At 56.8% G+C, this 27,627-nt stretch overlaps 2 protein-coding genes across 5 annotated transcripts; one reads left to right on the top strand and one right to left on the bottom strand.

Annotated features, from left to right (window-relative positions):
- Positions 1-802: 802 nt before the first annotated feature.
- Positions 803-20,561, bottom strand: ZIC4 (Zic family member 4). Of its 4 annotated transcripts, none has more exons than XM_081138184.1 (5): positions 20,392-20,561; positions 16,751-16,835; positions 10,379-10,996; positions 5,846-6,164; positions 803-3,533 (listed from the first exon to the last, which is right to left on the bottom strand). In XM_081138184.1, coding segments are annotated over exons 2-5 (1,008 nt in total). In that variant the 5' UTR covers positions 16,821-16,835; positions 20,392-20,561; the 3' UTR covers positions 803-3,532. The 4 variants fall into 4 exon arrangements, with proteins under 4 accessions (XP_080994310.1, XP_080994311.1, XP_080994312.1 ...); XM_081138185.1 differs by lacking the exon at positions 20,392-20,561 and adding an exon at positions 19,697-20,024; XM_081138186.1 differs by lacking the exon at positions 10,379-10,996 and having other exon boundaries at positions 20,392-20,535.
- A 3,447-nt stretch (positions 20,562-24,008) lies between these two features.
- On the top strand, positions 24,009-27,358 carry ZIC1 (Zic family member 1; the record flags this gene model as incomplete). Its single annotated transcript, XM_081138508.1, has 3 exons — positions 24,009-24,990; positions 26,374-26,537; positions 27,121-27,358. The coding sequence occupies 3 exons, from the start codon at positions 24,009-24,011 to the stop codon at positions 27,313-27,315; spliced, it is 1,341 nt and encodes a 446-aa protein (XP_080994634.1). The 3' UTR covers positions 27,316-27,358.
- Positions 27,359-27,627: the final 269 nt, after the last annotated feature.

Genomic DNA, 27,627 nt, shown 5'->3' with positions numbered 1-27,627 from the left:
CCAAAGCGGTGGTCCTTTCGCTCAGCGCTGCGCGGGCCCCGCCAGGCCCGCGGGAACCTGCTTCCCACGCACGGAGCCGGGCCCAGCGGAGGGGGTCTCCGCGCCCACCCAGGGGACACCGGGGCTTAGAGGCTCCCTGACTGCTGGGTAGGTGGGGGAAGGCTCTAGTGAGTCCTGTGGTCCTGGAGAATCCAAAATTATTTCTCCAGAGACAGGGTCAGATGAAGGGCCCCTGCATCAGATGCTAAACGCCACCGAGGGTTCCAGTCGGGCTCGGGAAAGAGCGGGGCGCCTGCAGCCACGCGCGCTGAGGGCTGGGCCCCTGGCGGTTCTGCGCATCGCCCGAGGGAGTGGAAACGGCTGGGAGGCTGCAGCCAACCGGCCCCGCGTCCCCGGCCAGGGCTCAGGCGGGGGCTGGGGCCAGCCTGCCCTGTGATTCTCGTTCCTTGTTTTTATTCCCGCCAACTACTGGCTTTCCCTAGAAAGGCAGAGGTGTTGGTGGGAGGGTGGCCCGTGCGGGGCCGCGGGAAAGGCGGCCTTTCGGGAAGACACTGACTGTTACCTTTTCTCCTTCCTAATGGCTGTCGGTTGACGAGGGCCAGTGTCACTGGGCGAAGCTGGGGGTGAGGGAGGTCTCCTCCACGATGGCAACTTTGGTGGGTCCCTCCGTTTTTCTACCCTGAACAACTAGACTTCAGAGATGTTCCTGGGTAGCTGCGAGGAAGGCAGGGAAGAGGGCTGGAGGCTGTGGGAGAGTCCACACCTTTACCAGGACCATGACGCAACAAGACACTCAGATCCAAAAGAGGAAAACATCACATCCTTTATTTCCAAAGAAAATAGGAAAATGCAGGTCCGTGTACACAAAGATCTTTGGAGGGAAAATCAATCACAGCTTTTAATTCACTTTTACATATTTACAGCAAGATTAAGCCAACTCTTGCAACTGTGTTTTCATTTAACAATCACTTTCAGTCAAGTACTTGTAACAACTTTTTTTAAAAATTTCAACTTAGTTCATAATTTAGGATGCTAAGGGGACAGATGATAAATCACAAACAGAGAGGATACTAAATACTCTAAGGTTTCAGTTCGGTTTGTGTGTGTGTGTGAATTATGATTACAAAACATTTGCCTGTCTGTATAACTCACATTTATTGTAATCATTACATTCTCTCATAAATTAGTGAGATAAATAAACATATGGGGACCTCAAGTAAGCAACTAAAAATCAATATAAGAGACATTTTGTTGCAACTATAATAACAGCATGGGTTACAGCTTGAGGAAAGTTCTTTACAAATCATTTAGTCAGCACACATGGAGTTGAGAGACTGAAGCATCCTTGTTTATTTAAACCACCTTTAAAACCACATGAACGAGGTTTGGGGAAATCTGGACAGGGTGAACGATTTTTCCTGGGCACAATATAACATGAAGAACTGCCTATATGGATGGGAGCAGGGGGGCGTTTGCATGCACTCTGGGGTCACTATCTTGTAAACTAAATCTTCTGAACTCCAATTGCCAAGATTCTGAGGAAAACAGGAAATTATATATATAAAAAAAAGTCTCTCTCCCTCAAGCCGCTCTCCTGTCTATTAATGGCCAAAAAGGCTTGCTGATTGCTGCTAGTGAGAGGAAACACATAATGGGTCTACTTTTAGCAAAGATTGTCTTTGAAGGAGCCAGAAATATTAACAATAACTTTGCTGCAGCCTTAGGTTCCAAGGATCCCAGGCAAGAATATTGGGAGCCTGAGGGGTCCCCAGAGGAGGCTCAGCTGAGCTGACTTGGACTGACTGAGTGCAGGCCAGAGCATAGAGAAGCCTGCACACTTGAGTCAGAGCCTGTGCAAAGGGCCCCTCAACATCTGCACACCTCCACGGGCCTGGGACCTGATGTCTCTGCATTACTTTTGTTTTCCCCCAAGCAGGACTTAGCCCTAAAGTTACCAGTTAGTGTGCGTGTCTTTTCTTTTTAAAAGAAGTTTGATTTTTATCTCTTTAGAAACGGTTTGAAACTAACAGGGCAGAGGGAGTTTGACAGAGAGGAGAACAAATCGCTGACAAAGAACCTTTTACGTTTCATCAGCGTTGTTAGGACGACAGGCAGGAATGTCTCAGATAATAACTCCCACTTCAAAGATTTCTCAGCTCAATAGAAAGCGGACCATCCTTTTCATTCAACCACAAGGACTGGCACTAAAGAAGACTCCACTGTTTGATTTTTTCCACCATGTTTATTTTTCCCCTATTCTCTGGGGTACTTGGATAAAATAAACAACATGACAATTAAGGGAACATGGACTTCTAACTTTCCTGCCATCTTCCCTCTCCCCTTGGCCTTGCACTCTTGAGCTCGTGCCCAGGGCCAGCCCAGGCCTGAGGGGTACCATACACAGCACTCTAGGGAGAAGCCAGTTTGGGGGGCTGCGAGGGACTCCTGGGAGAGAGGGGCAGGATGGCCTGCCCTGGGGGCCAAAGTGGAAAGGACCGAAAGCCACGGCCTGAACTTCCCAGACTCATCCAGGGTGGCCCCCCTGCCCCGCAAGCCCCTTTCAAACTCAGGCCTCCACCTTGCTCAAGATGCAGAGAGGTCTGTGCACAAAACCGAGAGCTCGGGATGCTCACTTGCTTAGCTTCTGGGGTTGCCCTAAAGTTATTTACTCCTGACCTTGGAGCCCCTTGGAAGAGCAGCCAGGACGCGCAGAGTCAGGCCCCTCCCTTTCCAGGAAGCGCCCCCGGCCCCGAGCCCCGGCCATTAGAATGCAGGGTGAACCCCTAAAGGCCGGCGAGGGGGTCCCGGGGGGAAGGTACACTGGAGAGCGCGGTGACAGGATTAAATGGCGTGAAAGCAAAGGTCGGCGCGAATGCGTCGTCCGAGAGGGTCTGCGGGGAAGTGTGCCGCCTTTGAAGGGCCGCGGCCCGCGCGCATTTCCATGGCGAGCCTAACGCGGCGTGCGGATGCGCCGTCCGCTCACACTTTCAACCCCAGAACCCGAGCCTTTGAACGGCCCGAGCTTGATTAGACCTTTCTCCTTTTCTTTCCCCTCTTAAAAACCATTTCCTCGCCTTTAGAAACTCGCCATCAAACCCAAATGCGCCCTCTGATCACCGCAGAAAGCAGAAACAAAGGGGCCGAGCGGCGATTCAAGCGGCCTTTCTCTCCCCTCACATTATTACCCATTTTTATTATGATCGGGAACAAGTGCCCATTCGCGTGGGTTTTGTTTACCGGAAATTAAATGAAAATGATTTAGTCCGCGTCAAACAAAAATATATACTTGTATACACAGGAAAAAAGGCCTGTTAGACGTAAATATTATGTCCTTAATGAAAAGCCTGGACGGGCTCCAGCCTCGGCCTTTCAGGACTTCAGTGCGACTTGCCCATTGCCATAGAAATCCTAACTTACCATGAAGATGCACCGCGGCGGAGACGCGGCGCTTTGTGCGCGGCCCTTTGATGTCGCGGGCGAGGCGGGCTCTCAGCTGCGCGGGCGCGGGCACCGACGAGCCACGCGGAGGACATCTGTAACGAGCGGATGAAAAATTAGAGGCGATGAGTGGCCGACCAAACATTGCTATTTTATTTTATTATTCTGGGTGGGGGTGGAAGGCAACGAGTCCGCTTGGGGACGGGGGAATTTCTGAAGATCGTCAGAACAAGCAGACTGCCCAGATGCCCTGTGCCCTTCGCCGTGGGGCGGGGCGTTTCCGGGAGCCGAGCAAGATTTGCTGCCAACCCGGCCTCGACCAGGCAGCCTCCGGGCCCTACTGCAGTGCGGGAAAGAGGGGCTGGTGGACCCCCTTCCAGAAGGAGAGATTCACCAAGGATGTGTTGGGAAGATTCTGCTTCTTATTAGGAGTCATGAAAACAGTCCCACTTCAGTTAGGACATTATTTATCTGAGGAAACTGTGGGGCTGCTGGGCAGGAGCGATAATTGCCTAATGCCTCTGAAGAGGAGAGCAGAGGAAGACCCAGCAGAGTGGCAGGGCCAGGACTTGTCTGCTGGGCTCAACTTTCAAAAATGAACTCTTTAAGGGTCCCCCCTAGGTGGGAATACCACACCCCTACTTATCTCCAAATTCTTAGGGGACTGGAATGGGTCTGTGCGAGATCCCCCCCCCCCCCCTTCTCTTTCTTTTTTTCCTCCTAAACAGAACGAGGATTTCTGGGAAGCCCCATTCTCCCGAAGGGTGGCAGACTGAAATAGTTCCCAATCCCCTCCCCCCTTAGCAACAGTTGCAAAGGCTTTCCTCTCCCCTGACACCAACATCTGGTTCTCTTTCTGGGGACTTAATACCCGGCACATAAACTACACATCCAGACCCAGCCCTGGTTGGGTAGCTCAGTTGGTTGGAGCATCATCCGGATGCAGCAAGGTTTTGGGTTTGATCCCTGTCAGGGCACATACAAGAGTTGACCAAGGAATGCATAGATAAGTGGAACAACAACACATTGATGTTCCTCTCTCTCTCTCTCTAAAAAAATAAAATAATAATACACATTCAATCTAACCCCATTTGGGTGTTTGCCTTTAAAACATTCGTTATTGCAGTTCATCTCTTGTCCCCTCCTTCACCTTAAAAAAAAAGTTAAGGCCACCACTGTACTATTTTTGACAGACCATCTCAGAATTGACTCAGTTTATCCAGACACCGAGGCCCGGGTGGGCTCCCTTTGCCGTGGAGACCTGGGCTCAGTGACGTCACTGGCTCACTGCGCTCCCAGCGCCCCGCAGCCGCAGGCAGAGACCCGCAAGGGCAGGAGGCAGGCGAGCGCGGGGGCCTGGGGAGACCTGGGGCACTGGATCCTAAAGCCCCTCTAGCACTCTTTTGCCTGAATTTCCTGTTGTTTGGACTCACCCCCCACCCCAATTATATAACGTCCATACGAAGCAGGCAGGCCTGCAGACAGATGTATCTGTGTGCTCGGGTCAGTCCACTGGGGAGGGCATGCGGTCCCCAAGGGTGCCGCGGAAACCCTCTCATCTCTTTTATAGAAGTCCTTGGAAATTCTGGGATCTGGAACTTGTGTGTTTTGGTTTCAAAGGACAGCTGGGTGATGGGAAATTGTAAGGAAGCAAAAGAGGAGGGAAATAGGAGGTAAGATATAAGTGATCCGAACTTCAGATGAGGCTCCAACTGGGAACTGAGAAAGGAGTGGGGCTGGCAATCCCAGCGGCCCAGGCCCGAGGAAAACAGTTCCCATCCTCTGAATCTCCGGAGGACTTTGTGGTCTTACTTTTGTCAACCTGAAGTTGCCAAGATTGCACATAAACTCTCTCTCTCTCTCTCTCTCTCTCTCTCTCTCTCTCTCTCTCTCTCTCTCTCTCTATATATATATATATATATATATATATATATATATATATATATATATATTTTTTGCCCGTCTGTTTATCTACCTTCTTTACCCCAACACTGCACTGGTTTCATGCTACCCAGTCATGAAGGTGTCTGTGTGGATGTGTGCATGGGGGGGGGGGGTACTGGTGTGATTGTACAATAAATGAGTACCATATTTACATTTCAAAATAATGGACATTTTATCAGCATATTTAATGAGCTCTAACAACTATTAGTGGCAAGCTTCCTTCCTTCCTTCCTTCCTTCCTTCCTTCCTGCCTGCCTGCCTGCCTGCCTGCCTGCCTGCCTTCCTCCTTCCTCCTTCCCTCTTCCTTCCTCACCTTCTCTTCAAGCCTCAAGGCCGGGGCCTAGACTAGCAGTCAGTGCCCGCCGAGCAGCGGCCCTACTACCGGCGGCGGGGGCCAGGTGCTGGCGCGGGCCTCGGCGCGGCGGGGGCAGTGGCGACCCGGCCAGGACCTTGACACACGTACCATTCTCTCAATTCGGCGCCACGCGCCGCCACCGCCGCCGAGGAGGCCACCGGGGGCTCGCGGCCGAAGTCCGACGAGAGCGAGTCGAGGGCGGACGGCGCGGCGGGGTCGTAGCGGGCGCAGGCGGGCGGCGGGGAGCGCCCGTGCACCTTCATGTGCTTGCGCAGCGAGCTGGGGTGCGTGTAGCACTTGTCGCAGCCGCGCACTTTGCACGTGTAGGGCTTGTCGCTCGTGTGCACGTGCGAGTGCTTCTTGCGGTCGCTGCTGTTGGCGAAGCGCCGCTCGCAGCCCTCGAACTCGCACCTGAAGGGCTTCTCCCCTGGCGGAGGCAATGCAGAGACGTTAGTGCGGGTGAGCCGCGGCCGGCTCGGCCTCACGAACCTCCCCCAGCGTCTCTTCCGTTATTTGGAAAAGAGCCCGTGACGATTTCAGAAACCTTTGTGTTCGGCCCCTCGGGTCCCGCACCTCCGCCGGGCTCGGAGCGCGCCCTCTGGGCTGCCTCGGGCGGACCTGCACCCCCCTCTCCTGCCCGGGCCGGGGGGGGGGGGGGGGCAGGGGGAGGAGCGACGAGGACTCCATCTTAGAGGAGCTTCCGTCCTGGAAAATCCCGATCCACTCCGATTGTTTTCCTCCAAATTCTCTCCACCCGGAGCCAGAAGCTCCTCTGCCCAGAGAACAGAGTTGACCAAAGAGGTCTCATCTGCCCAGTTCACAGCTGCTGCTTCTGCCAAAGGCCTCTGCTCCCCACTCAGAGGCCCACCCCGCACACCCCCCGCCCTGGCCCAAATTGTTTCCTAAAGTAGGTTCCGCGTAAAGGCCGAGGCGAGGGGATGATTTAAGAATGCGCCCCCGATGCACGAGCCGTAGGGAAAGGTACTCTGAGCAATGACTCACTTCAGAGGCGGTATTTACGGGAAATGGAGCCCCCCTTCCCTTGGGCCCCCTGAGGGCGAACATTTAGCAGCGCTCCTCGAACCCTGCCTAAGCGGCTCGGGGTCCCGCGCCCCACGCGCGCCGCCGGCCCTACTTTATGACGCTGCCCGCGGCACCAGCCGTCCAGGCCGCGCCGAGAGGTCGGCGGCTCCGCGACCGCCGCGCCCGGAGCCGGGCCTCGCAGGCCGAGTGGAGAGGCCGCGGCGGCGGGATCTGCCGGCCGAGCGGGCCCCGCGGCCTGTCACGCGCCGCACCCGTGAGCGCGGAGGCCTCGGCGCGAGCGCAGCTGCTGCGGGCGGGCCAGTTGGCCCCGCGGGCCGAGCCGCGAGGACTCGGCTCCCGGTGCGATGCCCTGTGGGGCCGCGGGAAGGCGCGAGTGCACGCTGGGCCGGAGACCCCGGAGGGCCGCGCCGGGCCGGGAGCGCGCGGCCGGCTGGCTCCGCGGCGAGGGGGGAAGGAGCCCGGGAACGCGGGAGCCCAGGTCCCCGCGGGGCCCGCGACGCCGCGGGAGCGAGGGGGCGAGAGTGTCCCGGCGCTCTCGGCAGCCGGATGCCGCGGGGTGCAGGGAACCACGACCAGCGCCCGGGGGGCGGCAGAGGCGCACGGCTGGAGCGCTGGAGCCTCTGTGGGCGCTCTGGGGGCAGGCTGAAACAAAGACCCTCTCCGGGGGCCTGCCCAGGCTCGGGCGGGCCGGAGGTCTGCACAGCCTCGCCTCCGGGCGGCGGGTGTGTGAGGCCGGCGAGGCTGCGGCCGGGCCCTGCTGCCCCGCAGGACTCGGGCTAGACCGGCGCTAGTCTGCTGTTTCTTGGGACACCGGCGCCGTTTTATAAAGATAAATAAATAAAGAGATATGCAAAATAAGTCAGTGTCCCTATTTACCCCTCGTCTTCTTCCCTGTAATCCCTGTTGGTATTTGCCAAACTAAAACTTTTCTTCCTCTCCACCCCCCTTTCCCCCTCTAAAATCTCTTACAAGAACCATGCGATTCGGGACCCGCGAAAGGAAGCAAGATTTGCTGAGAAAACAGAGGCTGCACGGCATTGAAGACTGTGCCCCCCCACACTTGTCCCACCTTGTGAGCGCCTCGCTGGACATTCACGTAAAACAGAAACAATGCTTTCGCCCCAGACCAGGAGCAGAGGCGGAAAAAGGCAGGACACTGGAGGCGACGCGCGAAGCTGCAAGTTCCTAGGCCCCTGGGAGGCCGCGCCCCGCGCCCCGCGCCCCCGCGGCCTCTCCGCAGTGCTGGAGGCGCCCGGGGCTCCTGCCTAACCCCCCCCCACTGCCTCCCACCCCGTCCCTCCCACCAGGTCTGGGCTCCGAGCCCGGGTGGGTGGCTGTGGAGGGGCAGGGTTGGTCCAGGGCCCGCAGCCCACCCCGAGCAGCGTCCTGGGGCCGAGTCGTGAACGGCCCGAGTCTCCTCCCAGCTGCTGGGCTGCCGGCAGAGGCCCCTTCGCGCCGCGCCCGGCCCGCGGGACAGCGTTTGGCGGCGGCGGGGCGGGGCGCCAGCGCCATTTCGCGCACTTGTGGCTGGGCCGGCGCGTCCGGGCCTCCGCGCCCCGGCGCGGCCTTTCCTCGGCCTCAGACCCGAGCCCCGCGCCTCCGCGCACCGCCGGGGAAGGTGGCGCGTCCCAGGCGCAGGCCCGGGCGGGGCGCCGGGCGGGGGGCGGCCCGGGGCGCGGCGGGCCGGGTACCCCGGGCGGCACCATTGTTCCCGGGCTGCGGAGACCGCCACAAAGGGAAGCCTTCAGGCCCGGGCGTGGGGCGGCCGCCTCCGGAGCCGGGCCGGGATTCCGATCCGGACAGACTTTAACTCCCGAGAAACCACCAGCTCCTAGTCGCCGCATCCGCGATTCGAGGAAATGAAACGCCATTAATATTTGAAAAGGCAATTATTTTCCTGTTGAACTGTCTTCATGAATAATTCGTACTGAGGTCTACTGCCATTTGAGAAACATTTTGTTGGTTTTTCCCCCCTTTTCATTACTTGGGAGGGGTTTTGAGAGAAAGGCCGGCGCGGCCAGGCGAGGCTCTGTGGTTTTTCGCTCCAGCGACAAGGCTCCGGGGCTGCCCGTGGGAAGGACGCGCCTAGAATTCGGTCCTGAACAGAAGCGAACCTGAGCCGGCCCGGGCGCACGGAACTCGCTTCTCTGCTGTAGGTCGATTGCACTGAGAATTTAACCATTTTCTGCTTCACGGCCTTCAAACAGTAGGCCCACAAAGCGCAGTGAAAGTTTGTCAGTTTAGAACTCCCCGGTCATTAAAAATCGGCTCCTTCTCGGGCTCGGGACCGCCATTCTACTGGGCGCCCGCTCCCCGACGGCCGGCCGGCGGCCGGCAGCACCCCACCTCCTCCGGGCCGCCCGCGAGGAAACCCTGAGGGGGCGGGGCGGGGGCGGCCTGGAGACGGCTCCAGAAAACCTTGCGTTTCCAGACGTGCTCTAGAAATAAAACCGGAGACTAAAAGCAGGCGTTGGTCTGCCTCCGCGCGTGCCAGGGTCCCGGCCGCGGACCTCCTCCCAGGCTGCGGGGCTGGTGCGAGAAGGCGGGCCTTAGCGAGGCTCTTTCCCGGACACGGCCAGCCTGGGAGAGTCCTTTGGCTCTAATAATTGCCAATGTTTCCACCAATAATAGAGGTGAGTAAAAGAGAGCGCCAGGGAGTAGGAGAAGCGGGGCCTCAAGCTGGAACTTATTTCATACCCTGGTCTCACTCCGGTCCGTTCTCCCCCCGCCAAAAAACAAAAACCAACCAAACAAAAAAGCGATAGGGGAGGGGAAATGTTGACCTCTTAAACTTGGGGGGTGGGCGAGAAAACCCTAGCTAAGTAGAGTACAAACATGACTGCAGACTAATTAATGTGACTTCACGGGCTGTGCTGGGAAGTGTGAGAACTTTCTCCTTGCAATTGCATTAATGAGAGATGCTTCTGGCCGGAGAAGTTCGACTTCGCAGCCTCCTGCCCTGGTTCCTTTTCTTTCTGTTAACTAGAACTAACAGATGTGGTTGACACATGTCCCCATTTCACTTAACAGCTCGGTAAATGACATTTAAGGCCGATGAGTCTCCTTGGATCTCTGCTAAAGCAGAAGGGAGGATTTGTCCCAAGTGTCCAGTCATCTAGGCTCCAAAACAGGGCCAAAGTTAGCCGAGAGACCCCAAATCCTAAAGAAGGCGCCAAGGGCCTGATGACCCCTCAGTTCAGGTGGCGGTCAGGTTGTTAAGCTGGATGAGTGCTCGCCAAAGAAGCCAGGAAAAATTAAATTGTTCCTATATCTTTAAGACTGAGAAACAGTACTATTTTAAATACCTTAAAATCAAGCTAAATGAGCGGGGAACACAGATACGCACACTCAGAGATGCAAACACGGTCACCCCCGGCCGCCAGAGCAGAAATCCCCTACTATTCTCCCCACGCTGAGCCTCGGGAACCTCTGTGATTCTAATAGAAAGGCATAATTAATGTTTTATGGACTTGGCTCATGGAAACACCAAATATCCCCCCATCTCCCCAGATGGAACTTGAGGAAATCCAGCCCGAGGGCCCGGAAGAGGCCTCCAGCTTCCCCACAGGATCTGCATGAGATTTGCCGAATACTGACCTGTGTGAGTTCTTTTGTGTATTTTGAGATTTTCTGATCTAGCAAAGACCTTCCCACACCCCGGGAAAGGACAGGGAAAGGGCTTCTCGCCCGTATGCACGCGGATGTGATTTACAAGTTTGTATTTGGCTTTAAAGGGCTTGCCCTGGCGCGGACACTCCTCCCAGAGGCAGATGTGGTTGGCCTGCTCCGGGCCGCCGACGTGCTCCACAGTGACATGCGTGACCAGCTCGTGCATGGTGCTGAAAGTTTTGGAGCAGAAGCGCGGGGGCGCGGGGCCGTCGGCCGCCAGCCACTTGCAGATGAGCTCCTGCTTGATGGGCTGGCGCATGTAGCGGAAGAAGGCGCCGGGACCATGGGGCGCGGCGAGGTTCACGGTCAGGTTCAGGCCCCCGTAGCCGTGCAGGGCCGCGGCAGCTGCCAGGGCGTCGCCGCGGGCCACGGGTCCCGGCGCGAAGGGTTCGGGACGCGCGTACATTTCTCCGGGGAGCCCCAGACGCAGGAGTCCGTTCAAAGTGCCACTGGCGGAGGCCTCGGGAGGCTGTTCGCGAAGGCCAGGGAACACCCAGGGGCTGGAGGCTGCCGCGAGCTGGGGGTCATGGCGTCCGGAGCCACTACCTGTGGTCGAGACAAATAGCGAGCGTGAGACCGGGCGGCGGGAGCGCAGCATTCCGCCCGGCCCCGGGGGCGGGCCCGGCCCAGCCGCGCCGCAGCCTCCGCCTTCAGCGCCGAGCCCCCGGGCCGGGCGGCGGCGGCAAACCCCGCAGGCGGCGCGAGGCCCAGCGCCCCGGCCGTCGGGCTGCGCCGCTGCTGGGCAGAGCCCCCCGCCGCCGCGCCAGCCTAAGGGGCATGGTGGCGGCGGGGCACGTGGAGGGGGCAGCGGGCGCGCAGCGCGGAGTCTGTGGGCGGCTGCGAGCCCCCAGCCTCTGCTCCAGGAAGATCGGGCCTGCCCCGCAGCGAGCTTCGGCCGCCAGGGCGTGGGGTGAGGGAAGCGGGGTGTTGCGGGTGGTGGTGCTGCTGAAGCGCGGCCATATATACTAATTTTAGCGCCCAGGTCCGCTGGGAGTGGGCGGCCTGCTGCATCCGGGCTGACTCCCCGGAGTTCCTTAGGTCGGGCCGCTCCGGCCACGGTCACCTGACAGCGTGGGGGGGGGGGGGGACCACGGAACAACTTCGGCAGACTCCCCCCTTAAGTTCTGCACTGTGACTTCCCCCCTCCTCTCTCTCGGTCTTTAAAGCCTACTTGAAACCTGCGCACCGCGGAGGCGGCAGCGGGGCGCGTAGGCCGGTGAATAGAGACTCGGGCCCGGCGGGGCCGGCGGAGGGGAACAATCGCCCAGGCCGCCCATTGGCCCGCCGCCGGCCCGACGTCAGCGGTGACAGGCCTCGCCTCGCGCGGGCGCGCGCGCACACACACACACACACACACGCGCACACACACACACACACGCACACACACGCACACACACACGCACACACACGCGCACACGTGCACACACGCACACAGGCACACACGCACACATGCACACACGCACGCATGCACACACGCACGCACACACCTGCTCCCGCTCCTCCCCGCCTCGCCCCCCATCGGCTCCCACTTCCACTGCTCACTGCTCATGCGCTCTGACCCGCGCGCGGAGCCTTTCTCTGCCCCTGAACCCGCCCCCCCCTCGGCCCCCAAAGCTGGGTGCATCTGCTTGAAAGCGAGCGGGGCTCGGTAGCGCCTCCGCGCCCCGGCTGTGGGGAGGGGTGCTGCGCTGCACGCGTCCTGGGGGCAGCCGGAGGTGCCCGGCCTCGCCCGGCTCGTGGGCAGCGCCCGCGGCACCCGGACTGCTTCAGAGGCTTGTCCCAGGAGCCCGGTGGAGGCGAAGGCGGGGCCCCAGGGACCGAAGGCTGCTGCAGACCAGGCGGCCGGAGCAAGAGAGAGCCCAGGCTAGCAGCCCTTGAGCCTAATTTCATTTTCCCTCTCCAAAACTCTCTCTCACGCACACACCCCTCCCAAGCCCAGGCCACACCAAGCCTTCCAACTTGCATCCTTTCTTCTCCCCTCCCCTCTGCCCCCCTAGCCTTGGAGGCCCCTCCTCCCGGTGCCGGGCGCTCTCACTGACTCGGGAACCCCAGACTCCAGCCCTGACAGAGCCAGCAGTGAGCCGGAGCAGGTGATGACCCGCGGAGGCTGGCTTCGAACCCACAGGCCCTCCTGAGAGGGGCTCGGGGTGCCCTCGGCGCAGCTCGCAGCGCCCCGGGCGGACTGGCCAAGGAAACAAAGGGGAGCGCAGCCAGGGGGGGCACTCCCTCCCTCTCCCGGCCTCCCTCCCCCAGGTCTTGAGCTCTGGGGACCCCGCCCCCAGGCCGAGCCTGTCTTTGAAAATGGGGATTTAGGGACCACTTCCACTCCCCGCTCCCCCCACTTGTTGCGCGTGGCCAGAGTCTCTGCCTCCTTCCTAGCTCGCCGTCAGGGTTCTGATTAGAGCAGACGCCGCGTTACCGGCCGGGCTGCGGGAGGGATGTGGGCTCCTGGCCTCCCCTCGCAGACTCCCTACCGGGCCTCGGGGTCCACCGTCTTGGGGTGGGGGGCGTGAGGGGGAAGAACCCCTTCAGTTCTGGCCCGGCGAGTGTGGCTGGGGGATCCTTTGTCCCTGCCGACCCGCTGGGCCGGCTGGGTCGCCTGGCGATGTGAAGGGCTGCAGGCTCCAACCCCGGCCTTGGTCTCTAGCCGAAAATTCCCACCTAAGTACGCGGGCCTCCCTGGTGGCCATAGAAAGCACCCCAAAGCCGAGAAGGGGTTTTAAGAGAAGTTTTAAGGACGGAGTAAAAATCCTCGTACCCGCAGCAGAGGCGAGAAGTTGGCACAGATTGCTGTGAACTCGGACCAGGCTTTCTGAGCTGCCCACCCATTCCCAGCAGCGAGCACTGGTATACCTTTCCGGGCCAGTAAATAAGGATTTCTTTTAAATTTTAAAAATAATTGACTTATTTATAATGGTTGGCAGGTTCTCTGAGACTTTCTTCATTTAATACATTGTTCCTCCTCGGGGTGCATTTTAGTGAGGGATTAACTTCCACAACAATTTCCCCTGCCTTTGAAAGTGCAGGGCTTTCTGCTCCTCCAGCCCAGCCGGAAGAGCTTAAGCAACGTTACCAATAGATGCTGCATTAGCATTGAAAAAACAAAAAGAAAAAAGTTGAAGGGGAGCATTTGACAGCCCATCCCGTCTGCTCTGGAAACCAAGGGCTTCCATGGCAGTGTGGAGACTAGACTTTGAGGATTTATTTGTCTCCTTTCCTGGATTTCACTCTCTTCAACTCTCACTTTCTAGGATTCACCCCTCTGCCTACAGGTGCCTCCTCTCTGGTCTCCTGTCCTGTTTTCCTTTCCTCCAAGCCTGGCCAGGATGAGCTCTGTCTCCAGCCCAGGGGTTCCTAGTCTCTGTGGGTGGTTCCAAAACCCCCGTGGTGCAGGTGTCTGTTGAGTGACGCAGCTTTCTAGGCTAGTCTGGGCTGAACCCAAGCAAGGCTCAGAAAATAGATCAAAACCAAAACCCCAAACGTGTGTGTTCCTCCCTGGGACCCTTGCTGTTTCTCCCAGTCATCCCTCAACACATCCCCTCCTGCAGCATTCCGACCTAAGTGCGGGGCACTTTTGCAGTAGTTCAGCAATTACATTTTCTTTCCCATGGATGCCATCTACAACCTACTGTTCAGGATGTTTGTCAGACTCACCATCCACTTTGACTTCCGTTAAAACTCTGATCTGCACAAAAATGGATCTCTTAATATATACACCGTGACCCCACCTGCATCTTACTCTTTGAATAACTGTACAGAACAAGGGTATTTAAGTTGTTTGAGGCTGTAGACCCTTTTGGAAGCCTGGTGAAGCTAGGGAATTCTCATAGTACTGTGTTTGCTGCCCACGCTTGCAAAGGAGAAAATTATAACTTTACATTAGAAGGTGCTGAAAATAAAGATGCATTTCCCCCCCATCCAAGTTTGCAGACTGTTGAATTCTAAGCATTGACTCTGTGGACTCCAGGGATAAGAGGCAGAGGTCTTATACACAGAAACTGTTAGTACGCTACACACTCTCACTTACTAACTTTACCTTGAAAAGCTTTGAACATGTGTATGGCTTTTTGTGCCAACAGCAAAAGGGCAGATACATCTGATTCAGTCAAATTCACTGACAGTTACCTGGCCCTGTGGAGCTCCCTCCCAGATGCAGCCTTCTCTTGAAGCACTGAAAACATCTGGACATTTCTCGAGGGACAGAGATAGGGAGAGAAAAATCCATTGCACCCACTAATATTTATAAACAGGGAACTCTGGGTGATTACATAAGGGCCTTCAAGACTTATCTCTGAAATTCACACCTAAGCAGTATCCAGCTAACCACAAAAGACAGGTGGGGCATCAATGGGGGGGGGGGCATATTTTAGTTTTCAGAGACATTCCTTTGAGTCTTCCAGTGCCCAGATAGCAAGGAGTTCAGGTTTGGCTGACTATTGATTGGGCAGGCTTGGGAGTAGTATCCCTCTCAGTGGTGATCACAATTTTTCTTTTAGAATGTTATCTCACCACAGCTACTTCCAATGCCAAATGCTTGGCTGCAACATTCTTTTCCTAACCATTCTAGGGTTTATTGTATTATTGAGTCCACTTTCCTGCTTCATTTGCAAAAAAAAAAAAAAGACATATTCTGCAGCCCAGAGATCTTTCAGCAGAGTCAGAGAAGCTCTAGAGTCTTTCAAGGGGGCCTGTTTGGAGCACGGTTCACCAACAGACCTTCACCATTCCTCCAGTGCCCAGAATCATGCCCTACATACCTTTGTTTGTCCCAGCCAGACTAATGCAACAGCATAAACTAAACTGATTTTCTAGTCCTGCTATATAGAAATATGACATTTGATGATGCTACCATCTGCCAGAACTCCTCACATCATTGGCTCTAATGGGGAAATGTCTGTTCTCTCTCCCTTGGAAAGGAAAGAAGTGAGGGAAATTTCAGATCCATAACTGGGCTATTTTTCAATTTTGCTCCTTTAAACAATGCTAAATGGTCATTATATGTTGCAGATTATGCCCAAAACAGTATCCTAGGAGCTGAGGGCCACTGCATAGAGGCCGGTTAAGCCTAAACCTATTGCCTGAATGTTCTGCATCTAAATCTGCAGTCACCTGTTCAATCCTTTCTTCCTCATTTCTGACCAGGTTACCACCCCAGACTAGAGACAAATATCTTCATAGCTGTTCACAGATAGACTTCAGGATCCCTGCAGTAAGAGGTTGTCTCTATACTTATGGAAAAATAATTAAATAACTTAAGCCCCAGGAGGGCCTGTTTCCAGGCCCAAATTGTACAAAAGAGATGAGATCTATCAGGATTTTGGAGACCTTCCTCCCCTTTGCTATGCAAGTTTGGGCTTTAATCAGCATTAATAGAACTGAGTATGAAAGGAAATATACTTGGATAGAATTTAATTTTCAAACAATGGTTCTGCAAAACATCTTTCAACAAAAGATTAAGAAACACGGCTAAAGGATTTTTCAGAACAGTATTGAAGAATTAAAACAACTGAATTTACATAATAACCACACCTCTCTGGAGAATTCTGCCATCAAATCCTCCCAAATAATAGAAGGAGCCATTTCCTGATTTGTCATTTAACTTTTGTTAAGAAGGTTGCTTTTCCTACCAACAAAGAAACACCTTGGAGGCAACCGTCAGCTGGTGGTGTAATTGAAATGAGGAAAACTAGAAGCCTGGAAGGGGAAACACCCAACCCTAAATCATATGCTTATTCTAAATGGAATATTAAATTAAATTCTTCACAATGAAGGTATTCCTGACTGAGCTGCTGTCAGTCACTCCCTGTTCAGACACCACATTGTGGGAAGATCATCACCACCACATTGCAGAAGGCTGGTGTCCCGGGTAAAGATGATGCATATCATGTAAGCCCCATCACCAAGATCAAAGTATGCTTCTTTCGTGGAAGCCAATACATGTCAAACCTCATTCCAATCAAATCGTCTGGAAATGAATTCAGATGAATATGTCATAGAATAATGTGACAGTGGAACTGCAGAAGGTCAGGGGTGGTTGTTTCAATGAGAGAGTCGTCAAATATTAATTCTAGAACCCCCAGTCCAGATGAGAAGGCACTGAGGGAGATTAGTCAGCAGCTGGTGGGACTTTTAGTCGCTCACTTGTGTGAAAATGCATCAGACACCAACGAGTTGTTCTAAGTTTCACCTGAAGTCAAGAAACACCCCGAAACTCACAACCAACACAAGCAAAAGACAAAACAAAACTTCCTGGTTAAATTGATTCAGCAAATCAGTGTTCAAAAGAGGATTTTAACTTACTGGGCTCCTTCAGAGCGGTTCGGGAAAACCGCAGCCGCTTCCTCATCACCAAGGAAGTCTTGTACCTCATTTTCTGCCCTTGAGCCTGTTCGGGGGGAAAAAGAGAGAAACAGTTACTAGCTAAATAATTTTATCCATGTTTGTATGGCAAGGTTCTGTGCCCTGCATGTGTGAGTGAAAGGAAGCGTTAATCTGAAGAGTCTTTCAGTCTTTCTTTGACCATTTTCAAATCTGGCAATGGGGGAAAAAAAGAACTCTGCTGGGAACTTCCTGTATTCATTGAAAAACAGCATATCCCTGATGATAAAAAATGTTAAAATCATCATTCCCGAACAATATTTTCATCTTAAACTGATGTATTGATCTTCCTTGCAGGTAGAATTAAGCACCCTTTCAGTTAGTCAGTGTTCAACCACCTCTAATATTTAGAATTTGAATTTATTGTATGAGAAGCATCCATTATTTTCTTTAAGTGTACTAACGAGTTTAGTGAAACATAATGGGGAGGGCTGGGAGGTTAGCAGATTAGAAACTGAGTTGTAACTGTTGAAACTGGGAAAAGAGAGATTTCTTTGCAGATTTCTAGATCCTGTTCTACTCTGCTGGTGTGTAATCCTTCACATGGCTTCTTCCCCCAAGCCCCTTTGGAAGCCATCACTGGCTAATTTTTCAAAGTTAATATAAAATCCCCCAGATTAGGGGGCGAAGGTATCATTTCTATCATCTGTCCCATTTCTTATTTAAGAAAGTCAGAAACAACCAGCTTCCCCAACATAAGATATGTGCATTCTTTATCACATTCCCTTTTCAGATAGAACCAGCAAGCCTTTGGTCATCCTAAAGCCTGAAACCCACCCCGGGAACCTCTGCATCTGTCAGGCGAGGAAAGGCAGTGGAGCAGCAAACAGAGGGGATCCACCCGGCCCCGGCCCTCAGTTTGGCCTAGAAAGACAAACAGTCATTGAAAAGGTCTCAGGCTGGACAAACACAACAAGCCCTCTGTCAATGAGGAAGTCTGCTTGTCTTGACACTCCAGCCCACAGAACAAGCGGTTGTTTAACTTGTTGAACCGCAGGCCAAATCCAAGTGGGGCTCTGCTATCTGAAAGGCTTTCCAGTTCTCTAGGTTCAAAGATCTCTTTCTCGCTTCCTTGCCTTCCATCTGGGGCTTGAACTACCTTGGGTGTTTTCACCCTTCCCTCTCCCTTCTTTTATAGGTTCAAGCCTGAAAGGGGGGGGGGGGAGTAGACTCACCATTTCCCAAAGAGTTTTATTTATTTTCAATTCTTCCTAACCAAAAGACATCCATCCCCAAAGGTAATAAGCTCTTTCCCACACAAACCAGAGGAGAAAGCAGGCCCAACTTTGCATTCCTACAGAGGGGTGGCATGCTGGGTGTCTTTACTCTGAAATTTCCTCATGCAGGGGAACCGTCCTGGTTGGTTGGAACTAATAGACTTTACTTTTTTGCTTCTGAAGAAAATGGGTGTGAATTTCCCTAGCAAACCCTGTTCACTCAAGCCCTCCATTTAAGAGGCCTAGGCGACTTCTACCCCCAGGTCCTGGCACTGTTTTGTGCATTACAAACCCATAGGCATGCAAACAATTGCTGCAGAGGCTGGACTTCAGGCAGGGAACTGGGACCTCAAGCTGCTTTCTGTAGCAGCTCCATCACCAGCCAGTGTAGGGAACAAGGGTAAATACCGTCTTTGGTTCAAACTCTGACCCCACTTAGCGAGCTGGTCATCTCATTGAACGAGGGGTGAGAGAACTGGGGAGCAGTCCCTGGACCTGAGATCCCCCAAAACCCAAGGATTTAAAAGCCCTGAAAATGCTAGGCTTGATTTTCCCCCAAATGATTGCTCCTGACTTGTCTTCTCACACCGGCCGGCCACTGAATCACCACCATTCAGGAGCACGGTCTGGAGACCCACTGAAATCTGCCTGCGTTTCCACATCCTGAGAAGAGGTGTCATCAGCCCTAGTAAGTTAATGGTGTTGGGGGAGAGCCAAGAAGTGGTTAGGCGGGTGGGTACATGCAAAGGGCCCCATTTTGCGGGGTCACCCTAGTCTGTGTGGTCCTAGTCAAGGTCAGAGGTCACCTGCAGCCTGCTGCCCAAGCTAGGGGCTCTGGTGGCCAGCCTTCACTGCCCCACCCTGAGTAGCCTGCAGGCTCCCCTAAGAAGGAGGCGCGCTAGCCTGCCGGCCGCAGCTCAGCGCGGGTGCAGAGCAGGGCCCCGGCGCGGCCTCCTCCTCGGAGCGCCCAGGCCGAAGCCAAAAGCCCTCCCCACCGTTGCCAGCGGGCCGCTGCTGTCAGCTGCACCAGGCCCCTCCCGGCTCCCCTCCGCCGGGCCCTCGAATACCAGGACGCTGGGGTGCGAGGCTGGGCGTGTGCCGGCCTTTCCTCACTCTGTTCCCGGGAGGGAAGAGCTCGGGTCCGGCCCGCGGCTGAAAGCTGGGCGGCCTCCGTGTGTCTACGCGTTTGCGTGAGTGAGTCGCCTGAAGGACCAGCCTGGATATTTAACCATCCCTTTGAGCCACCCCCACCCCTAAATCTGCCCGCGGCTGGATGCAGGGAAGGAGGGTGGTGCTTCCCCCGGGGTTGCTGTGCCGCCTAAGCCGCCGGAAATTTTCTCCCCAAGGGGGGAGAAATGACCTTGGAAGCCAAAGGGAGTTTCCTGCAGATGGTGCCCGCCAAGTTGAACCTTCCAACGCCCCTTCTCCATTCTTAAGACCTCGCTAGGTCCCAGCTGTCCCCACGGACCATTCATCAACCCCAAGCTTCCCGGTCAAGCCTTTGAGGCCGTCCTGCTCTCTCGCACAGCCCGACACCGTTCCGCCCCTCTTGCCCCTGATTTACAGTGTCCCTCGGTGTCAGGGCAGTGCCCGGAGCCCTAGGTGCCTGCGGCCTGCTCCCCGGAGAACCAGTCCTCGCCCTCGTTTGCACCTGAGCGACAGAAAGCCACGTTCCACACCCGCGGCGGGCGGCGCGGAGAGCGGCTCCCACGGTCAGCGTCCCGAGGCCGCACCGGGGCCCGCGAGGGCGAGCGTCCGGCCCGCGCCCGGCCCAGCCAGCGCCGGCCGTCCGGCTGCCGCGGAGAAGTCCCAGCGTCCTGCCGCCGCCGGGCCACCGTGGCTCCTTTGACCCTGGGAAGGGGCAGCCGAGTCCCTCCCGCCAGCCCCCTGGGGGCAAAGCAGAGAGGCGGCCGGCAGGGGCCCCTTCCCGGCGCGGGTCCGCTCGCTCCGCGCGAGGGAAGGTCAGGGCCACGACTCCCCTTCCTGTGCCCACGTGGACACCCAGGCAATTTACACGGAGGCGAGGTAGGGAGGGCAGGCGGGCAACAAGCTGCTTTTGGTCCCCTTGCCAGTTGGAGCGCCATCCGGTCCCCTTGCCCCTCCCCCCTTTCCTGGGGAGAAGGAATGGACTCAGCCCCGTCACTGCCCCTGTGTAGAAGGGACCCCTCCTCCCCCCAGTGCCAGTGGGGTGGGGCCAGTACTCACGGCTGGGGGGCTAGAGAGGGAGGGGATTGGGGGAGAACCTCTGGATGGGCCTCTGCCCCCAGTGGGGCTTGGGTGCCAGTGGCCCCCAAGCTGCTGAGGGTCCAGGTTCCCTCTGTCTGCCCCCTGGGCTCACGCACTTACCCCGCTCCACCTGTTGCTGGGGTCGCCTCATTTCTGCACATCACTTTGGGGTGGCTGAGGGGGGACCACAAACCCCTCCGAGCCTCTCTTTGTGGTTCCAGCGAGGCGGTCATCCTTCATTTCTTTTTCCAGCTTTCGGGAAGCAGTTAGGGAATGTATGACGGAGCAGAAATGAGCCGTCAGGATGATATTTTAATGGCTTATATGTCACGTTGGTGCATGTGGCTTTGAACTGGAGCCGCTTTCGCTTCCTGCAGAGAGCGCCGCAAATCCCACTTGATAACTTCTACAACCCACAACTTTTTTATCTCCCCCCGTACACTCACTCTTACCCTGTATATCTGGACGCATTTCCTAAAAAGACTCTCTTGTCAGCGTCCCCTTTGGATTTTCCAGGACTGGAGGGGAGAAGACTGACTTTTCTTTTTTGAAGAATTATTTTTGCTCTCCCCTCCCAATGGCTACCCTTCCCCCGAATGTCCCCTCCCTTGTTTTTTTTTTGAAAGGCAGGAGAGGTGGGTTCAATGTTAGTTCTTCCTGGTGATAGCAGTCCCACCTCTATGGAAAACTTGCAGATAAGGCTCCTACAACTGCATTGGTGTCAGGATCCAACCTCCCCTTGCAGGCAGCACAACACACTTTGTTCAAAACAGATATGTTGGAGGCCCTCGAAGTGTATGCTTTTTTTTTTTTTTTTTAACACCCCTCAAGCCCAAGCCCTCCCCCCCATTGCCCACCCCAGCCCAGTCGAGCCGGTCTGGAATGCTGGGCCGCTGCACTCAGACTTGTTGCTGGGGACAGAATATCTGAATTTTTTTTCTTTCTCAAATTTCTATTTCCCAGCCTAAGCGCAAACGCTCGGCCAGGTCTCTTCAGACACCGGGAAACCATCCCAGTTGCACAAGTCGGGGCCGGGAGGGGAGAGCGCCCGGAACCGGCAGCGCAGCTCGCGCGCCCCAGGTGACAATCCAGCCGCGGAGAGGACCCGACAGGCAGCCGGCGGCCGCGCGGCCCGGCCTCCCCGGCCCGCGGCCCCGGGCGCAGGCCGCCCGCGCCCCGCTCTCCCCGCCGCGGCCGAGCCTCCTAACCCGGAGCCTGTGAAAGGATGAGCTGGGGCTTCTTTGTCCGCAAAAAGAGTTTAGGGCTCCGGTTCAGCTGCAAATACGCCAAATGAAGTTGGAAACAAAGGGCAAATTGAAAGATTCCGACTCTTGGCTTTTTGTGTTTTCCTTACTAGAAAATAATTAGACCTAATGAATATGCAGACGCTTGGGCTAAATCCTCAGGCGGGACGGCCGGGTTCTAAACAGAACTGCGGAGAAACGCAACCTTTATCCCTCCCTCCCATCCGTCTGCATTTTTTGAAACGCTTAAATGTTACTCGCCTTAATTGATTGAGTCACAGGGATTTTTTTGCTGCTTTTAAGTGCCATACTCTTCTACCTTTCAACAATCATTTTAATATATGGTCAATGGCTCTTTGTGGACAGGACAAAAAGCAACTACGCGCAGTTGTTGAATAGACTTTGCGCTGGGCAAAGACAGGTTAATCGAGGGCCGCATCGCGAAAACAAGCGAGTGTTGTATGTTTGCACTGAATCCAAATGTCTGCATTTTCCTAACTAAATCAAAGGGAGTGTTATTTCTTTTTCTGCTCACTCATCTGAAGGTAAGTAAATTTTCCCTGGCGATCAAAAGCCTGGTCGGCAACAAAGACCGCGCCCGTTTTTTCCACCGTCCTGGTGTGGCGAGTTGCGGAATTTCAATAACTGTGACAAGGGTGACTGATTTGTGAACTCAAAAAGGTTTGAATGTCACAAAATTTACATTGGTTCTATCTATCGGGGATTTAAATACCAAAAAAAAAAAAAAAAAAAAGTATTCGGGGATTTCTAGGGAGCTTTGGACAGTTGTGAAGAACAATGGCGCGTTGGGAAATTTACAGTTTTACCTGAATGAAAGGGGCCCGGGCTGGGAACAGGAGGGCAGAGGAGGGGGCCCGCGGGCCGGCGAGGGAGCCGAGGGAGAGGGAGAGGCTGAAGAATAGCCGGGACGGGGAAAAAGCAGGACTCGGCAACAACGTTTCCAGTTTGCCATGAAAAACCCCAAACCTCAATCCACTAGAAAGTTAGGAGCTCTCACCCACCTGTGCTTATTTGCGGGGGGTGTGTGTGGAGGGGCGAAGGAAACCTGCTGGATTTGATAAAAGTAAGAGAATCGAGGCAATCGGTTATCCTGACAAATCACTTTTTTTTTTTTTTTTTTTTTGGTGAAGAGAGAGTGGAGTGTCCGTGTGCTCCCGAGATCTTAAATTATAAACAGGAGGGGACAAGGCAAGAGAGAAGCAAACTTCAAAAGCAGCAGATAACAAAAGCCTCCTTTGCTGCCCTTGGAGGGAGGGGAGGGGGGAGGAAGAAAAGAAAGTTGCTGAATCGGACGTTCTGGAAGCGCCGTCGCCGCGCGGAGCGGCCCCGCGCCCGCCGCCCGCTCGCCCCGACCCCGCCGCCGCCCGCCGCCCAGCGGAGCGGGTCCGAGGAAGGACAAGGTAGAGGGGCGGGGGGAGGGGGCAGAGGGCGAGGGCGCGGCGGGAAAATGCGTGTGACTGCCAGAAGAAAAAGGAATCGTGGCAATTTTTTTTTTCTTCCATGAGAAGAGGGGAAACAATTTTTGGCAAAAAAAAAAAAAAAAAGTTGCTACCCCTGGCAGCCGGGTTTGTCAAAAGGGGGTGTCAGGCGCTTTACAATACCTGGGATTGATGAGGCGGGCGGGCCAATGAGCGGCGCGCGGCGCCCGGGCGCGCCCTCGGCTGGCGCGGCGGCGGCGGGCGGGGCGAGGGCGGGCGCGCCAATCGGCGCTGGCGGCGGCGGCACGTGACGCCTCCCCCCGCGCCCATTCATCAAGGGGGGGGCCGGTGTCGTCCTTTCAATTCATTTATCTGCAGGAATGATTGCTGCTATCAGTCTCGCGCTCACCGCCCGGCTGAGGAGGTGAAAGTTTCTCCCCAGGAAGATAAACCGCAAAAGACAATATTGTGCATGATTTGCGCCTTCTCTTTGGCTTTTTCTTTTCTTTCTTTTTTTGCTCCCCCCTTCTCATTATTATTATTATTATTATTATTATTATTTTTGCAAAAAGCAGAGGGGAAAAGGGAGAGTGGAGGAGCGTGGAGCGAGCCTAAGAGAAAGGGAGCCGGGGCGAGGGGCGAGCGGCGGCGCGCGGCGGAGAGCGCGAGCGGCTGCGGCTCCGCGCACATTCCTCTATGCTGCAAACCCGGGAGGAAGTTTTTCTGGGGGGGCTGAGATGCTCCGCGGCTTTCCCTGGGCAGCCTTGACGCGGGGTCCTCTCGGCAGAGGCTGAGCGGCGAGAGGCGCGAGCGCGGCCGGCGGGGTCTGCTCGCGGCGCGCCGCCCTCCGGCTCCCTGCGCTCGGCCCGGCGGCTCCCCGGCGCGCAGAGCCGCCGCCTGCGGGCTCGGACTTCGCGAGGTGGGTCGGCTCCTCCCTCCTCTCCTTCTGCCTCCTTTTCCTCCGCCTCCCGTTCCTCCGCCTCCTGGTTTTCCCTCCTCGGCGGGCGAGGGTGGGGGGGGCGGGGGAGGCCGGGGCTCGCCCGGAGCAGCCACGATGCTCCTGGACGCCGGCCCCCAGTACCCCGCGATCGGCGTGACCACCTTTGGCGCGTCCCGCCACCACTCCGCGGGCGACGTGTCCGAGCGCGACGTCGGCCTGGGCATCAACCCGTTCGCCGACGGCATGGGAGCCTTCAAGCTCAACCCCAGCTCGCACGAGCTGGCCTCCGCGGGCCAGACGGCCTTCACGTCGCAGGCGCCCGGCTACGCGGCGGCCGCGGCCCTCGGCCACCACCACCACCCGGGCCACGTCGGCTCCTACTCCAGCGCCGCCTTCAACTCCACGCGGGACTTTCTGTTCCGCAACCGCGGCTTCGGCGACGCGGCGGCGGCAGCCAGCGCTCAGCACAGCCTGTTCGCCGCCTCGGCCGGGGGTTTCGGGGGCCCACACGGCCACACGGACGCTGCGGGCCACCTCCTCTTCCCCGGCCTTCACGAGCAGGCGGCGGGCCACGCGTCGCCCAACGTGGTCAACGGGCAGATGAGGCTTGGCTTCTCGGGGGACATGTACCCGCGTCCCGAGCAGTACGGCCAGGTGACGAGCCCGCGCTCGGAGCACTATGCCGCGCCGCAGCTGCACGGCTACGGGCCCATGAACGTGAACATGGCCGCACATCACGGCGCCGGGGCTTTCTTCCGCTACATGCGCCAGCCCATCAAGCAGGAGCTCATCTGCAAGTGGATCGAGCCGGAGCAGCTGGCCAACCCCAAAAAGTCGTGCAACAAAACTTTCAGCACCATGCACGAGCTGGTCACGCACGTCACCGTGGAGCACGTCGGCGGCCCGGAGCAGAGTAACCACATCTGCTTCTGGGAGGAGTGTCCGCGCGAGGGCAAGCCCTTCAAAGCCAAATACAAACTGGTCAACCACATCCGCGTGCACACGGGAGAGAAGCCCTTCCCCTGCCCCTTCCCTGGATGCGGCAAGGTGTTCGCGCGTTCCGAGAACTTAAAGATCCACAAAAGGACGCACACAGGTACGGAAACCTTCGTCTTTGACCCGTGTCCTCCCACCCCGCTTCATCCCGGGCCTGGGACCCGAAATCCAAATGTCAGTGGCCAGGGCGCACGGACCGGGCCTTGATGGGGGTTTGGGCGTCAGGTTCCAGCAGGCAGGCAGCGGGAGTAAGCCGGTTTTTGGTTTCAGGCTTGAAATTGTGAAAAAGTATGGAAGGATCGGATGGGAAGGATCCTGGGATATAGATTTTTAAATGAGGAATGAAAAAGGCCGGGAGAGCGGAGGGACAAGCCCGGCTTTGCAGAGCCGCGGTGCGCGCGAAGCCAGGAGAAGGGGCCGGCTCCCCGCGGCCGCGCGGCTCCGGCGGCTCCGGCGGCTCCGGCGGCCGACGAATCTAAATCGAAACGTTCGCTTCCAGACAACCTCCCTCTGGGTGCACCTGAGTGAGGACTTTCCCAAAGGCAGGAGCGGAGGAAACGGGAGGAGGCGGGGTGAAGGGCACGGAAAGAAACAAAAACAGAGACGGGAAGGAGGGACGGTGGAAGCAGGTCCCGCCAGAGGCGGCTTTTTGGAGGGTTGCGCGTGTGTAAAGCGCCCAGTTTCAGTAGCGGCTGGTTTGCGAGCAGGCTCGAGGAGTTGGGAGAGTCAGCGGAAGGCACAGAAGTCTTTTTATTTTTTTGTCAATTAGATTCTATGAGGTGGATTTCAAAAACGCCGGCCCCCTACTTCGGCCTTTAAAATAGAGACTGGTCGCGAACAGTTAAAAGTTGGCGGCGAGCTCTCGGCGGCGGCCGGGGCGGGCGGGCTGTCCGGGCCCCCTGCCCCCGCCGGGCCGGGCGTCGGGCCGGCTGCCCCGTTCGGGTGGCCCCGGGTGATGTCTGAGACCCGCCTGCGGAGCTTTGGGTTTATGGCCGCGGTCAAGGAGGAATCTGCGGCGCCGAGCTCCCGGCTCAGATTACCTTATAAAACGGGAGTGTCCGTGGGGGTGTGGTGGGGAGGCGACGGGGGTGCGGGCGTCAGGGAGAGGGTGGGGGCGGCGGGAGCGAAGCCGCGGAGGATCCGCCCGGGACGTGAGCGGAGAGACCGGGGCCGGGTGCTGCGCCCGAAGCCGCTCGGGCAGCCCCGGCAGGACAACCTGCCTCGACGCCGGGATCTAAAAAAAAAATAAAAAATCTAATAACAGTAGCAACAACAATAACATCTGGGGCTAATTAGAGTAGTAGTTAATATAATTAAAATATTTGTAAGTCCGCTGCATACATTTGACTTTATTGAAGACGCGGGTTTTGGGCTTGCAACCTTTTTATGTTGTGTTTATTATTTTTTTTCATTTGTTTACGTTTAAAAACATGCAGCCGCGGGCTGTGTTCTAATCAGGCCTCTTTATCGCCCTTCGCGCCAGGGGAGAAGCCCTTCAAGTGCGAGTTCGAGGGCTGCGACCGGCGCTTCGCCAACAGCAGCGACCGCAAGAAGCACATGCACGTGCACACGAGCGACAAGCCCTACCTTTGCAAGATGTGCGACAAGTCCTACACGCACCCCAGCTCGCTGCGCAAGCACATGAAGGTAACCGCCGCGCCGCCGCCCGCCGGGCGCCGGGAGCCCGCGCGCTCTCCGGCCCGGCCCGCGGCGGCGGCAGGAGCCGGGCGCGCGGCCGGGCGGCGGCTGCGCTCGGCTGAGCCGGGCTGGGCAGACGGGGCGGGGGCTGGGGGAGCGGGTGGGGGACCCCCGGACCCGGCTGCATTTATTATTTAGTAACAAGAAAAGTAAAAAGGGAGTGAGCCCTCGAGCAGAGGCGGCGGAGGAGTTCGAACCTGGCCCAGCGGGGCGCGAGGCTGCGCGGGCGGGGGCGCCGCCCGGGCGGCGGCGGGAGAGCCGAGCCTGCCGAGGTCGGCGGCGGGGAGGGTGGGGAGCCTCTGGGGCTCTAGCCTCCAACCCGGCCTCCCTCTTCCCGGATCTGCTTTTCTTCTGTGGACCCGGGGGCCCTAATCCGCAGCGGAGGACCGCCGCCGGGGGAGAGGCGGGGCCGCCGCGCGGGTCCCGGGCCGCGGGGCTCCCCGGAGAGGCGGCGCGCAGCCCCCGCGGCCCTGCGGCCGCCGCCCCGGCTCCCGTCTCCCGTCTCCTGAACGACGCGGCTTTATCCCCGCAGGTGCACGAGTCGTCCTCGCAGGGCTCGCAGCCGTCGCCGGCCGCCAGCTCGGGCTACGAGTCCTCCACGCCGCCCACCATCGTGTCTCCCTCCACAGACAACCCGAGCGCCAGCTCCCTGTCGCCCTCCGCCGCGGTGCACCACACGGCCGGCCACGGCGCGCTCTCTTCCAATTTTAATGAATGGTACGTTTAAAACCAGAAACAAAACACCCTTCCAAGCCCTATTTAAGAGACTGAGCACACACGTACGCAAAATGTGCCGGCAGACCCTGCGCACCCACACCGCTCCCGCCCGCAGTCCCGGTTTTGAACCTGCTTGTAGACCCAGGACCGAGTAAGAGAGAGAAAGCGCCAACCTTCCGCCCCCTCCCCCCTTTTCTTTTCTTTCTTTCTTTTTTCTTTTTCTTTTTTTTTTTTTTGGCAAAAGCTTGGTAGCCAAGGGGCGGGATGGGGGTCGAGGGGAAGGCGGCCGCCTGACCAAAAGCTGCCAACCCGGGGGGCCAGT

This window comes from Miniopterus schreibersii (genome assembly GCF_964146895.1).
Source record: "Miniopterus schreibersii genome assembly, chromosome: 5".
Classification (NCBI taxonomy): Eukaryota; Metazoa; Chordata; class Mammalia; order Chiroptera; family Miniopteridae; genus Miniopterus; species Miniopterus schreibersii.
Note: the sequence above shows the minus strand (reverse complement) of the source record. Positions and strands in the feature narration are given on the sequence as shown.

What these genes read in the sequence shown, in the direction of transcription:
- ZIC4 (XM_081138184.1), bottom strand. Translation starts at nt 16,820, where the DNA reads ATGAGGTACAAGACTTCCTTGGTGATGAGGAAGCGGCTGCGGTTTTCC. An exon ending in AACCGCTCTGAAGGAGCCCA is followed by an intron (nt 10,997 to 16,750) that starts GTAAGTTAAAAT and finishes TCTCGACCACAG; the next exon opens with GTAGTGGCTCCGGACGCCAT. An exon ending in ACACAAAAGAACTCACACAG is followed by an intron (nt 6,165 to 10,378) that starts GTCAGTATTCGG and finishes TGCCTCCGCCAG; the next exon opens with GGGAGAAGCCCTTCAGGTGC.